At 58.5% G+C, this 14,055-nt stretch overlaps 1 protein-coding gene across 1 annotated transcript; it reads right to left on the bottom strand.

Moving 5' to 3' along the window:
• Window positions 1-13,988, bottom strand: LOC130831100 (complement C4-like). The gene is made up of 41 exons (XM_057698729.1): window positions 13,422-13,988; window positions 13,081-13,279; window positions 12,686-12,878; window positions 12,413-12,483; window positions 12,240-12,328; window positions 11,957-12,039; window positions 11,666-11,762; window positions 11,367-11,472; window positions 11,121-11,253; window positions 10,509-10,624; window positions 10,226-10,402; window positions 9,926-10,108; window positions 9,610-9,795; window positions 9,280-9,438; window positions 8,888-9,014; window positions 8,639-8,713; window positions 8,165-8,359; window positions 7,962-8,073; window positions 7,798-7,868; window positions 7,385-7,524; window positions 7,067-7,276; window positions 6,774-6,825; window positions 6,583-6,672; window positions 6,224-6,433; window positions 5,970-6,045; window positions 5,652-5,808; window positions 5,434-5,547; window positions 5,167-5,338; window positions 4,716-4,948; window positions 4,473-4,640; window positions 4,042-4,101; window positions 3,749-3,842; window positions 3,485-3,671; window positions 3,263-3,353; window positions 3,049-3,123; window positions 1,493-1,595; window positions 1,267-1,356; window positions 1,086-1,184; window positions 832-915; window positions 414-546; window positions 1-268 (listed from the first exon to the last, which is right to left on the bottom strand). Exons 1-41 carry the CDS (start codon window positions 13,484-13,486, stop codon window positions 127-129), a joined length of 5,217 nt encoding a protein of 1,738 aa, XP_057554712.1. The 5' UTR covers window positions 13,487-13,988; the 3' UTR covers window positions 1-126.
• Window positions 13,989-14,055: the final 67 nt, after the last annotated feature.

Genomic DNA, 14,055 nt, shown 5'->3' with positions numbered 1-14,055 from the left:
ACCAAAGGCCTTTATTGAGTCCCTGGTCCTGCCTGGGGCTGTGTTCAGGGGACCAGGCAGGGCAACAATCCAGGCAGGATCTTTCCCCAGCTCTGGCTCCTCCTGGGGAAGATGGGAGGGCAGCCCTTACACCTGGCAGCCCTGCGTGCCGTACTCCTGGAGGAAGTTGCTGAGGTCGGCGCAGGCTGCCCGCTGGCGGGTGCTCTGGCACAGGCGCTCCGAGGGCATCTCCTCGATCCAGCTGTTCGAGTCGAGCAGGTACTGGGGGCTGCAGGGGCGAAGGGGCAGTCAGCAGGGGTCAGGAGGATGGTGGGGCGGAAAAGCCCGAGGCACCTGGCTTCTGAGGGGACGGGGGATCCGTTCCCTCGCAAGGTGTGAGGCGAGCAAGAGACCAAGGGGCCCAGAGAACTCACGCTCCCTTGAGGTCATAGGTGGTGCCATCCAGGCCCATGATCAGATACGTTTTCCCAGGTTCCAAGCGAAGGCGGCAAGAGGCTCGAACCAGGAAGTTTCTGGTCTGACCAGCAGCGGCTTTGGCATCCTGGGCTGAGGGGAGAGTGTCCACAAGAGTTGTCAGAGGGGAGGAGAAGGGGCAGGACAGCGCTGGGGCCAGGAGCTCTGCGCGGAGCCTCTTACTTGACCCTCGCCACTCCCAGTGGGGAGGTGTGGCTGCTTTCCTGTTTCTGGACAAGCCCTGAACGTCTAAGAGGCTGAGGGGACTTGAGCTCAGACTGGCTGAAATGTCACTATTCCAGGCGCCTGGGCCCCAAAGCCAGACCTCAGCTCTTCCGTATCCCTCCAGCCCCGCCCACTTATCTGCCTCCTCCTTACTGAAGTGCAGGATTTGGACGATACTGGTCTCAAAGAGGCGGAAAGCAGCTCTGCTGTCTTCTCGGAGAACCTTAACCAGGAAGCCTATGGGGGTTTAGGAGAAGGCAGGGAAGGTTAGTTACCCTAAGGCTGAGAGGGCTGTAAGTCAGTGCAGAGCAAAAACGCTGCCCGTGGGCCTGAGAGGAGCAGGCACAACCAAAGAGACCCTGAGGGTGGGTCAGGGTCAGGGCCAAGGCCCGGGTGGGAGGACTGACCGTAGTTCACTCGGGGAGTGTAGCAGGCGAACTTCATCCTGTAACCATCCGTATCCTGCAGCCCCCGCTCCAGGGCCCGGCGCTGTCGAGGGCACTTCCCTGAAGTCAGGGGCCCAGGTGAGACAGTGCAGGCCCCAACCATGCCATCTTCCCAGCCCTGCCCCCGGGCCCTGGCTCTCACCCTCAGCACACTGGCAGACGTCACCAGAGCACAAAGTGGACAAGAGTTTGCTCTTAGTTGGTGCCCCATAAAACACAGAACATTTGTGCTCTGGAGAAAAAGCAGAGACGGGAGTTAGGGCTCATACCCCACCCCCACCTCCCCAGTCCCCTGGAGCCACAGGCCTCCCCTGCCACTCTTCACCACCACCTATCCCAAAGCTCCCGAGTGTCCCCGACGTGCTCACCGGGGTTGTAGTAGTCATACAGGATGGCGCTGGCCGGCTGCACCAGCCCCACGGCCACCTCCTGCACAGCTCCAAAGCCCACGCACTCCCGGGAGGTGGGGACCTGGCATGGGCAGGGGGGTGGGGGGAGACGTCAGGGACCCACCTCTGGGCCCTACAGGCCGCTATGATGTATTTCCTTGGCCTGTTTGGTTCCTGTTGATCTTATCTTCAGTGCCCTTCACATTTGGTTACCTTCCAGCCTCCGGGTTTCTAAAAACTGCTCCCCAAGGTCTCTGCTGACCTCACTGCCCATATGGTGACCTCATCCCACTCTCCAGTGCCCTGGGCCCCTCTGCAGAGTCTCACATCGTGGACACATTCTCCACGAAACGCTCCCTAAGCTCAGGGTTAGCTTCCGGACCACCCCTGACTCTGACCTGGTCATTTCTGACATTCCCTCTTCCTCCCTCCCAGAGGCACAGTTCCCCCCGCCCTGGCCCTTCCCCTCCTCTGCATTCCCCTGTGGAGGTCTCACCACTCCCTAGCTCGCCCCAAACCCTTCGGACTGGTGATCCCCGAACCAAACTTTCAGCCTTATTCTTGCATTGGGATTTTTGCACGATGTATGAAATTCTCCAAATTCCCTCTGCCTGCCCTCCAAACCCACTCACCCTCTTGACAGCCTCACTTCTTCACTGACATAACTGAGGCCTCCCTTATCTGCCAACCTAACAGCAGGTGGTACCACCCTGCCCGTCCTCCATGACCCAGCTACTCGTGTCCAGGCCCAGACCCCTCTCCTCATGCCCACACTGGTCCAGTCCAGCCTGGTATCCTGCAAGTTTCCCTCCTAAAGCTGCACAGTTAGCTCCCTGACTTGAAGTCCTCCTAGTTCCTCATTTTCCATTGTGTTCAACCAGGTTCCTCTGCCTAGCTTCTCAAGCTAATAGGGTCTGTCCCCTCTGCACACAATGGGCAGGGAGGGACTCCCCTGACCCACCAACACCTGGCTAATGGTGTCACAGTATTAACATGCCCTTTTCACATTTTCCCCAAGAGTTTACAGTAAATGTTCAAAAAAAAGTTGAGGGCCATCAGAGAGTTGATAACTTTGTGTTAGCCAAATAAGGCCATGGACAAACAAAAACAACTTATCCAGGACCATCATAATTCTAAAACACAAAATACACTTTTATATATATACATATATATATATATATATATGTATATATATAAAACCAAAGATACGGTCAACAACAAAAAGAAAACAAAACAAAAGCAGCCCCTCAAGTTGAATAAATTCAGCTTTACAAAAGGTTCACTCTCAAGCTCTTTGCTGCTGACTGGCACTGGCTCCCAAGCCACATAAGGGACTCAGCCCCAGCCTGCCTGCAGGCACAAGGAGCCTCCCCAGCCTCTGCTCTGGCCCAGTCCTGTCCTGTCTCCCTGCTCACATCACAGGTTCTCGCTAAGAGCACTGGATGCTGATACAACTGTCTCCTGGGAAACCTCTTAACACAAGCTCAGAAAACCCGGTGCCACAGGTGCCCCGCTCTGCCACACTCCTTGCTCACCGAGTCGAAGTACAGCAGGACGTGGGGCCCCTCAGTCTCAAACTGGCTCACGTAACGATCAGAGAGGGAGGTCAGCTGTGGGGAAGGGGAGCCGGTCACAGGGAGGTAGCCCTGGGCCCCCCTGCAGGTAACAGGGCTCAGCGGCTGGGGGTGCTGCAAGGACAGAGCAGGGCTCCCGAGGGCACAAGCGGCCCCTCTGGGCAGCTGGCCACACCTTCTCCAGGTCAGCCCGCAGGGCCTGGAATCCACTCAGGAGGCTGATGTCCGCAATGGCCATGCCCGACAGCCCCACCTTGGCGTTCCGCCTGTGGAGACACGTGCCCTGTTGTCTGGGTCTCCCCCGTGCCAGGCTGTAGACACCCAGCCCCAACCTTGGTCCTGTCTCTCTCCCAGCCCAGCAGCGCTCCACGCACCCAGTGCAGCCCCCAGAGCTCACCAGATGCACACAGTGTACTGCACCCTGGATTCCTGCTCTTCGGCCACCTTGGGGGCCTCTCTCCTGCGGCGGTTTCTCCGTCCGTCAAACAGCTGCAGGGGTGTCACAGGCTGGGGATAGGCCTCTGGGTCATCTCCAGCTGGAAGGTCCTCATAGTCGTAGTCCTCATAGTCCTCATTTGCCTCCACTGCTCGGGGACAGCATTGTGGCTCAGCCCTGGCACCAGCCCCTCGGGGATCCACGGCCTTTGACCCCAACACTCACTGGTGTACTCGACGTGGCCCACGACCGTCACTTCAATATGAAGATCCTCGCAGGTTGTGTTCTTCATGTTCATGACATTGTACGTACGAAGGACCTGGCTCAGCAAGGGGTGGGAAGAGAACACAAGACATTTCGGGCCACAGACCTCTCTCCGGAGCCAGACTAAAGGGCACCACCCTTAGCTAAGGGATTTGAGGCCGTCAGCCCCTTCTCATCCTGCTCCCGAAGGTCTCCCACTCGACACCTCGGCTTCCTCCTGCTGGCCCCGGGCGTCCCCTGCTGCCAGCTCTCACCTTCAAGGTTCCTTTGCTGTTTCCTCCCACCATCACATCAATCTTGCTGCCCAAGGAAAACTTGCAGAAACAAAAAAGGGAAAGAGGTGTCAGAATGGCACTCTGTTGTTCCAACTTACCTCCTCCCTAAAAATACCCCCCCCCCTCCCCACTTCACTTTTCCATAAAGTTTCCACCTTCACCTGCATTATCTCACTGCCATCTCCTAAAACCCCTGCTGGGTAGACTCTGCATGTGTTATTTTCAGATCAGAAAAAGAAGCGCAGAGGTTGGGTGACCTTCTACAGGTCGCAGAGCCAGTAAGTCTTTCCATAAAGATATCAAAAAGAGGTGCTGTGGGGATTCCGCAGGGGTGGGGTACGGGGGATGGCTTCTGGCCTGGCCGAGGTAAGCCCAGGTATCCTGGCAACTCAGGTGAGGGGATGGTTCACCTGCAGCTCCTCCTCCACCCTCTGAACTTGGTGGTTGGTCAGCTGCAGCACATGGGACTTCAGCCCACTGCGGCTCATGGAGCTGATAGTCACATTGAGCCCATTCTCCTCAGCAGTGTGGGATGCAATCCAGTACTCAGACAGGGCGTCCAGGGCCATCACCGTGTCCTGGGGAGGATGGGCCAGGACTCAGGCACTTGATCTCAGGACCACCCACCCCCAGAGCCCCAGGGCAGCCCCTACCTGGGTGCTGCGGAATCCTCCTTGGAAGCTGCCCTGGTGGGTGAGCCAGGTTGCCACCTGGTCAGCCAGCTGGCCCTTGCCCTCCCACAGCAGCAGGTGTAGAAGGCCATAGGCTGTGGTTTCAATCCACAGTGCCGGGGCCTGGGGCACGGGGTCTGCCAGGCTGCGAGGAGCCAAGGTGGGTGATAGAACATTGCTCTGAGAACTGGCGACTGAGCCCCAGTACAGGTTATCTGGGATTGAAAGGAAACCCACAGGTGAACAGGGGGAGGATCTCAGTTGCCTGGCCCTCTGACACTTCCCCATTAGGCTCTCCTGATTCTACCCCAATCAACCCTGTTCATGCCCTGATTGCCTCCGGGCGTCTTCATTCATTCTGTTTCTCCCTTTGGACACACTCAGGGGTCTCAAGGTTCCCTGAGCCCTAGGCTCACTGCCAGGACCCCCTCACCACCAGACTCCTTGGCCATGGCCATGAGATTGTTGTGGGCAACATCCCGCAGGTCCTCTGGGGCCTTGGTCAGTGACAGGGCGTAGGCCGTGATGGCGGCAGCATGGGAGCCCAGGAGCCCGGAACTTGCTTTCAACCCCAAGAAGGCGTTTGCTCTTGAGATGGAGTTTTCCTAGAAGCAAGTGGGGAGGAAGGTCTGCGGGCTGGACACCTGGGTTCCTGAGGAGAAAGGGGATCAGCAAAGGCCAGACACATTGGGTGCCTTACCACCGTCTTCAACTGCTCTGAATTCTTGTCCGGGAAGACAGCCAGCCCATGATGAAGGGCGATGACCACGAAGGCTGTGAGGGCCACAGTCTCATCATTTCCCACTAAGCCCCCCTGGTTGAAGGGGGAGAAAAGGAGACATCAGCCAGGAGGGGGAAGGGCCAGGAAGAACCTTCCTTCCCTCCTGTGCCCCTTGGCCCAGCCTCCCAGCCCCGTACCTGCATGCCTCTGTGGATAACGGGACAGGGGTCGTGGAATGACCCATCATCCAGCTGCTGCAACAGCAGCCACTTGGCCGTCTCCTGAAGCTTTTCAGGTGAGCCGCCCACCTGTTCCTGGGCCAAACTCAGTACCTTCAGCACAAAAGCCGTGAGCCTAGAGGGAAGGAAGGGATGGCTGGGAATAGGTACTGGTCCCTAGAGAGGACATGCCCCCACTCCCTCAGGCACCTGGTTATTCACCCTCCCGTAGTACCTGGCTCTGCCCCCACCACCCCGGCCCCTCTCTGGAACCCAGAAGCACTCTCCCAACCTCACCAGGTGCTGCTGTCCCGATGTAGCCAAGCCCCGTAGGAACCATCTGTTTTTCGAAATTCCTGGATCCGCATGTAGCCTTGGAGAGCAGAGGCAGCTGCTGAGGTGACACTGAATCTCCTGCGACTTGTGGCCAAGGCCATGCTCCCCATTTCCACTGGGTGCCCCCTCTCTCCCCCGCCAGCCACCCGGGCTGCCCATCTTCCGTTAACTGCTCTCTCCTGGCCCCCATTCCCACTTGCTGCTGCACCCAGAACCTTTCTCGATCAGATCCACCGCGCGGTCCTTGGTCTCGGGGGGTAGCATGCTCCACTGCTCTGTCTTGTCCAGGTAGCGGGAAGCAGCCAGTGTGGGAGCCAAGAGGGTCATGGTTTGCTCCCCGCATCCTGTGGGAAGCCTCAGGAGGGAGGCCACGCCTCCTGGTGACAAGGCCCCCTCAGAGCCCAACGTGTCCAACGGATCTGAGGCTACAGGGGAGGGAGAGGGTTAAGGATCAGAGAGCAGGTCTGGGGACCCAGGGCCAGAGGGTCATGAAGTCATGGGATCAAACAGAGGTCCACAGGTTTCACATGAATCCAAGGGTGGCCGCTGGGAAGGGACTGGAGGACACTCCCACCTGTGACTCTGACAAAGCTCCTGAAATCTCCTTCAGGGATAATATTGGGATCAGAGTTGCCAGGAATTTCCAAGGTCCGGCCTCGGGGGTCTGGGAAGATGAGGGAAGTTGGCAGTCTGTCCTGCTGTCCACATCCCCCGCCCCCTACAACCTCCTGAGGACACTGATGGCTGGGGGTGGGGGTCACTCACCCAGGGGGTTGAGTGCATAGAGCAGCTCCTCCTTGTGCATGGCCCCTTCATTCTGTCTCGGGGGAAACACAGCTGAGAGATCACACAGGCTACAGCCTGCCCCTCCCAGGGAGACGCCTCAGGACTTGGAGTGTGAACTTCAGGGACAGAGTTGGATCAGAATTGTAGAAGATGCAAACAGACCAAAGCACTGGGTTTGGGTGTTGGGCCACTGGCCTGGCCAGCAGGGAGGGTGCCAGAGTAGAGACAAATATGGGCGCCTGGGGACCTAGATTCAGGGGTGCTCCATTCACCTCAATTTGTAGAATCTTAGATACTGCATCCCCCACAGGGAAATCCATGGATCCTCGAGCCACCACCTTCAGGGACACAGCAGCGGCCGCTATGGGCACCACAGAGAAGCCAACGGGCCGGGCAGAGCCCGCAGGCACCAGCACCTGCTGGGCGAGCCCTCCACCCCCAGCCAGGCACAGCCCCTCCACTGGGGACACATGGACGCTCACCTGGAAGCAGGAAGACAGAGAGGGCCAGCCCAGTTAGGCTCCCCACCCCTCACCTGCCCCAGCCCCCCCCCCCCCCCCACCGTGCACTCAGCCCTCGAGGGGCCTCACGGTCAGATCTGTATCCAGGTAGTTGTAGAGGACAGGCCGCAGCTCGAGCTGCTCAAAGCGGCGGATGGAGACGGGCAGGCGGAGGTGCACGTGGAATTCACGAAACACTCGGAGTCGGGCCGGGGTAGCCACACACAAGCCTGATGGATAGACAGGGCACATATAAAAGGCCTGGGGGCATCACAGCCACAGGATCCTAGGCGTGTGGGGCAGAGGCTGCCCCAGCTCCCCCTGCCCCCCTACCCCACGCTCGCCTGCCCCTGCCCTCTGGCCTCCCAGCCCCAGGCACACCATGCAGGCTTCTCCAGGTCCCTGCCCCTTCTTCCTGTACTATGAGCAAAGGACTAAGCAGGAAGCCTGGGTCAAGGGTGCATGGAAGAGAGAAGCCATAGCCCCAGGCAGGGTGACTGCACCTGTGGTTTGGGACAGGCTCACGCCATGGATCTCCCACGTGGTCAGAGAGTCGGGGAGCACCTGCTGCAGTCTGTGTGGTGGGAAAGGTGAGAAGCCCTGTCACACCCTGGGCTGGCCCTAGACACAGCCCAGGGACAAAGCCAGGCCCACCACACGCCCTCACTGGAAGAAGCGGTCCACGGCTTGCACTTTCCAAAGCCAGTTCTCAGGGAAGAAGCTGCGCACAGGGATGTCATCCTCATCGATCAGGTCCTCCTCCGCCAGGAGCTCCATGGCTGGGGGACCACAGTGGAGGGCAATGAGGAGGGGGCCGTTCTGCCCCTCCAGGTGCCCCTGCCAGTCACCCGGCCCCACCCGGCCCCTCACCTCGGGCAAGGCCCGCCTTGCCCCTGACCCGGGTCTTCTTGCGCAGGCCCTCAGCGAACCGGCAGCAGGACAGGAAGGGCTCCCGGCAGCCTGGCTTCACGCGGGCCACCCGCTGCTCACAGGTGAGAGCCATGGGCAGCCGTGTGAGCCCGTCCTGGCAGCAGCGCTTGGCTTCGGGGGACGCGTACTGGCCCACTGCAGGGTCAGGTAAGGGTGAGTGTGAGGAAACAAAGATGAGAAAGACCTCATCCCCCAGCCTGACCTCTAGATACACAAGGACTCACCCTGAGAGACCGGGAACTCAAAAGAGGCCAAAGGCGAGCACCCCCTGCCCACCCACCTTCGACCCTGGAACTTAGCTCTGTGGCCCCAGACACCACACCCTGGCTCACTCAGGAGCAGAGGAGCCAACAGGCAGACCCCATCCTGACCCCTGGGCCCAAGTGCAGAGCTTCATAGGCACCCACAACTCACGCTTCTCATTAAATGCCTTTTGGAAGTTCACGCTTCTCTTTGTTCGGGCCTTTGTCTCCTTGGGACATCTCAGACCTAGGAGTAGCAGGAAGGCAGCCAGCTGCAGGGTGCGGGGCCTCCCACCTCCTCTCCTTGCTACCCTCTCCCCTCCCAGCCCTTCCCACCCCTCCTCCTCCTGTCTTACCCCCTCAGGCCCCTCCTTCTTCCTCAACTTCCTACCACCCACTCCCCTTCCTCCTCTGTTCTTACTCTTTCTGACTGGGGTCAATTGGCTTCCATCAGAAAAGGCCAGTCCAGCTGCCTCAAACACCTGAAGGGCACTGTCCCCACCTCCAGGACCACAGCCAAGGTCATAGCTGTTCATGGCTTCGAAGACCTGGCGAGAAAAGGCAGAGATGCTGCAGAGACAAGAGTGGCTACAGGCACGGTCGGCCACTCAGCTGCCGGTGAGAGGGCAGGGTACGGACAAGTACGAGAGAGACACAGAAAATGGAGAAACAGAGGCCACGGGGGCCGAGGCTTGAGGGAGGGCTGGCAGGAGTCCATGAGTGAGATCTAGCGGCTGGCCCAGGGCCCAGGGCTCAGGGCAGCAGGAGGGTGAGCCATGGAGGGGAGGGAGGACTAGGAGGGGCTTGACAAACCTTGACCATGTCGAGGGGTTTGTGGGACTTGCCACCAACAGCATACAGAGCCGTGTCCACAGCTCCCAGGGCCACCAGGGCTGGAGCACCTGTTTGCAGGTTGAGCTTTACGGTGTCCCCAGGATGGTACTCCTTGCTTCCATCCACGTCCAGACTCAGCTGGCAGAGGCAGGAGGCGGGGGGCAGTCAGAGTGGGGGAAACTTCTCTCGGTCTTGTGCATCCTCACTGCACCCCAAACTAAATCCACGCCCTGTTTGCAATCCCTCTGTCTTCCTTCTCTCTTAAGCCCCCTAGCACATACACACCCCACCTCTCCCAATGCCAGTTACCTTGCCCTCACAGCCCCCAGCCTGCACGTCCACTCGCAGGGAGTTGGCCACTGGGACGCCCCCATGATAGTAGAAGGCCACAAGGTGGAAGGAGGGTACCAGGCGATGGTCCACAAACACGGAGATGGAGGTCAGGTCCCTCCTGGTTTCTCGATGTACGGACACGATCTGGCCCTGGGATACGATCTGGGGCGACAGCAGTGTCTTCCTCATTGCACATCCTCAGCTCTGAAACTGCTACCTCACCCCAAGGGCTCTTTCCTGCCTGAGACCCTCCTGCACCCCTGTCCTCCTCTGCAACCCAGCTCATGCACACCATGTAATAGAAGTAAGAGAAGCTCCCGCTGATGCCCACGGCTTGCAGGTTTAGGTTAAGAGTGTCCCCAACTTTAGGGGGTCGAGGATTCGGCCGCTCAATGGACAGGAACCCAGAGCTTCTGGACAGGGGGACTTTCACGGTGAGCCTTCCTATGGCAGGATAGGGGGAGCCTGCAGACACCTGAAGAGAGGGGCAGGGGTGGCAGGGTCAGTGGCAAGGACCCAGGCACCCAGCTTCTCCCCCGAGCCTGGGAACCCACTCTCCTAGCCCACCCTCTCCCCCGTGAGGAGGTCCTACCAAGAGCTGCACTTCTGAGGTCTTCTGAGGGAAATTAATGGGAATAATGACTTGGCCGCTCTCGTCTGTGTTCTGTTGAAAGTCCTGGTTTTTAGATGTAGATCCAGAAGACAACTCGGCAGAAACCTTGACAGGAATGCCAGAGGCTGGGGAACCTGATACGTCACGGACCAGGGCCTAGGTCGATGAGGGAGGGGCGGAGGAAACAGCACAGTCAGTGAGACCCTGTGCCCTCCTGACCACTCCCGCCCCCACTGCTCATCCTCCCTCTTCCCAAAGAAACCTGCAGCAGGAAGGGGGCCCCCGGCACAAGGTGGTGCTTGGTTTTGCTTAGATCCAAGGAGAAGGGAGATGACACGAAACGCCAGGAAGTGAGCTCTGCCTCTTCCAACTCCCCTCCTGCAAGACACAGAGTGGAGAGAGGTAGAGACAGAGACCTGGGAAGAGAGGAAAAGGAGAGCCTGGGGTAGGGGTTGGGGGCTCAAATGTTTCCCGCCCATAAGGCTGAACTCTTCAGGGCACAAGCCACCTTCTATTCATCCCTATGTTTGCTGAGGCCAACACAGGTTGCAGCACACAGATGGCGTATAACATGTGTCTGCTGGAGGGAGGGAGGGATGGATGGATGGATGGATGGATGGATGGATGATGGATGGATGGATGATGGATGGATGATGGATGGATGGATGGACAAAAAAAATACATTGAGATAGGGGAAGCTCCCCCTTCCCCAGAAACCACCCAGAAATCAGTTGGAGAGAGAGAGTCTCTGGGTCGTTCCTGGCTTTGGGTCTCAGATGAGAGGAAGAAGGGTGGTGTTGGTGTTGAAGAACAGAGGATCAGCTCAGAGGTCAGAGGCCAGGGTCTGGGATTATAATCAGAGGAAGCCACTCACCTGGAGACTCAATGATGGCTGCCCCAACATAGAGGCGCAGCCCTGGGAGGTTGTTAATACTAACATTAAGCTTCTCCAGCACACCCTGAAACTCAGCCTTTGAGATGGAAATTTGACACTGGCCATCCACCAGCTGGGGCAAAGAAGAGGACAGGACAGGGAATGAGACTTGAATCTCCCACCTCAGCTCCTCACCCTCCCTCACTCTCCTTACCAACCCCACGCACTCCCCACCCTCCTTCCTACCTTTGGCTGACTCTCTAGTCCCCGAAGGAAAGTCTTTTTGCCATCTTCACCCAGGAGCCCAAAGCGCACATAAGCCACCCCCTGCACTGGCTTCCCGTAGATATACCTGCCAATGCGGAGAGATTCAGAAGAGGGTGGGCTGAGGGCTGGAGGAAATAATGGAACAGAGGGAGGCGGGCTGGGGCAAGGGAGGCAAGCGGGGCTCTATAGCACACTCACACTGAATGGGGAGCCCTGGGAGCAGTGCCCAGCATGAGGGAGGGGGGGGTTAGCGGGGGAGGGGAGGCAGGGGGAGTTACCTGGCCTGGATGACTACTTGGATTTCACTAAGAAAGCCAGGGGTTGTCAGGATGTAGGGCTTTTCAGGAATGATCTTCACTTCAAAGTTGGGAAGGACTAACCCAGGGCAAATGGAAGGCAGGTCAGACTCTCATGAAAGGACCCTTTAAAGACTCCCTTCCCCTCTGGGCTGTGGCAACCGCATCTCCCTGCCCCTACCCGGCAACCTCTCCCTCCCCCTCCACTTCTCCTCCCACCCCTTTTGTCTTGCAGGAAAGGGGCTGCTTGTTCCTCATGTCTCCAGCTCTCACCATATTTCTTCACTTCAAACTGGGTGCTGCTGTTGGAATCCAGGCTATCTGAGAATCGGGCTGAGATCTTCCAAGTCCCTGACCTGAGGACAGACAAGAGAGGGACTCAGCTCACTTGTGCAGGAGGCCCACTGAGAGCCAGTGACCCAGTTCCCTGGAAGAGGACTGCAGGGGTGAACCAGAGGCTCCAGGAGCTCAGGATTGGACTTGGAGGCGGACAGCTGGGGGAAGTGGGAGTCAGGGAGGTGTAGGTGGGGGCAGTCCTCAAGAGGGGGCAGCTCACTCTGAGATGTCTGGGATCACGAAGTCATCCTGGAAGATGGAGGTGGGAACATACACCTCCTTCTTCCGCACACGGAAGCCACGAGAGTTCTGCGATGGGAATAGACGTGGTCACGGTTGGAGGTCAGATCGGCAGCCTTGGCCGATCAGGAAGGTCAGAGGTCAGGGACTCACCTCTACTGTGACCGTGAGGGTGTCCGTGGACGGGCGCATCTTCTGATCCAGAGCAAAGACTCGGTATCGAACTGGAAATGGAGGGCAAAGAAGTGAGCAGGAGGCCATGGGCCAAGGGAGGGTGGGCCCCGGGCACCCCCCCCACCCCTCCCAGGAAGCAACAGGGAGGAGAACAAATATTTGCAAAGCAGCCTTCCTGTGGGGCACTTTGGGTTATCTCACTCAAGGGGCTGGGAAGGAGTGAAAGGTGGGGGCCCTGGGGCCAAGACTCACCCCGCTGGCCGGGGTTATAAACAGGCTGGTCAGTCTGAAGAAAGAGGTGTCCCCGGCGAGAGGAGAAGAACAGGTTGACCCCCTGCCTGTCCGTCTGTCTGTTTTCTAGCCATGGTGACTGGGCCACCAGCTGGACCTCGGGGGCTCTGCGGAGGCGACGCAGGCCACAGTTCTCAGCGCCTCTCACAGGGACCTGTCAGGAGAGGGAGCAGGAGTGGCTCAGAGACAGAGCAGAAGGAGAAAGACAGACTGAGATAGAAACAGGGAAGACAACTGAGGTGGGAGGAGGGGAAGGGAGGGGTGCTGGTGAAAAGATAAAGATGTTGACAAGAAGACAGAGGAGAACAGAGAGGGAGGCGCTGGGCAGCCGCGGGGAGGGAGTGGCGGCCAGTTACCGGGAGGCTGAGGAGTATGAAGTCTCTGTCTGAGCTGAGGCTGAAATCCACCTTTGGGGAGCAGAGCTCATTAGAGCCAGATGGGTTTCTCAGGAACACTGATCCTTTCACTACCTGTCCTGAAGTAGCATCCTGGAGCTGCACCCCCACCGACAGGGGGACCCCTATGTGAACCACAGAAGGAGAAAACAGGAGCAACCTGGGAAGAACAGGCGCGGGTCAGCAGCCAGCCTCCCCTAGGGCCCCGCTGCCCCCGCCCCTGAACCAGGCTCCTCTGCGCCTGCTCCCCCCTCGCCGGCCCTGGCCCAGCTCAAGCTCTCCAGCATCCTGTCTCCAAAGACCTGGGCTTCTGCAGAGACAAGGCGAAGAAGCCACATGCCCAGATCAGTCCCCAAAGGAGCCTCATGGCTGGAGGACCCAAAAGGGATCAGACCCGTCTGTCTGCCTGCTCCTTTCTGGTAAACTTAGGGCTTGGAGCAGAATTGACTCTGGACCTTGCTCCTCCCCTGGCCCAGCTAAGCTGGGAAACCACGTGATAACCAAGAATTGCAACTGGCCCCAGGCCCAGTATTGGGAGGGGGGCACCCCAGACATCTGGGTCTCTGAGGGAATTTGAGGAAATCACGGCCCAGAGAGAGACTCAGTCCTTCCTTGTTAACCCCTCTCATCCCAATGCCCTGGGCGCCTCCACCGACTGGATGTGTCTGGGTGTGTGTACGCACATAGCACGTACACACATACACAGGTGCAGGAGGGCCCCACGTGGCTCAGCAAGTGGCTGGAGACACGTGGCTCCTTTGTTGGTTCCTCTTACTATAACCCCCATAAAAATTGAACTACGCTAGGTTTTTGCTTTAGGTAAGGCTCTAACAGAAATTCTGTGGTTTAGGAAACCAGGCACCTCCTCACCACCCCATAGGGGCAACTGACCTGGGTATCCCTTTTTCCACTCTGAACAAAGAGGCAAAGCTCAGG

The sequence above is a fragment of the Hippopotamus amphibius genome, chromosome 11 (genome assembly GCF_030028045.1).
Source record: "Hippopotamus amphibius kiboko isolate mHipAmp2 chromosome 11, mHipAmp2.hap2, whole genome shotgun sequence".
Classification (NCBI taxonomy): Eukaryota; Metazoa; Chordata; class Mammalia; order Artiodactyla; family Hippopotamidae; genus Hippopotamus; species Hippopotamus amphibius.
This window is presented reverse-complemented; position numbering and strand designations above follow the sequence as displayed.

Coding starts and splice junctions, on each gene's coding strand:
- LOC130831100 (XM_057698729.1), bottom strand. CDS start 13,486: ATGAGGCTCCTTTGGGGACTGATCTGGGCATGTGGCTTCTTCGCCTTG. Junction 3,672..3,748: donor GGGCCACGTCGAGTACACCA/GTGAGTGTTGGG, acceptor GTCCCCGAGCAG/TGGAGGCAAATGAGGACTAT. Junction 269..413: donor ACCTATGACCTCAAGGGAGC/GTGAGTTCTCTG, acceptor TCGCCCCTGCAG/CCCCCAGTACCTGCTCGACT.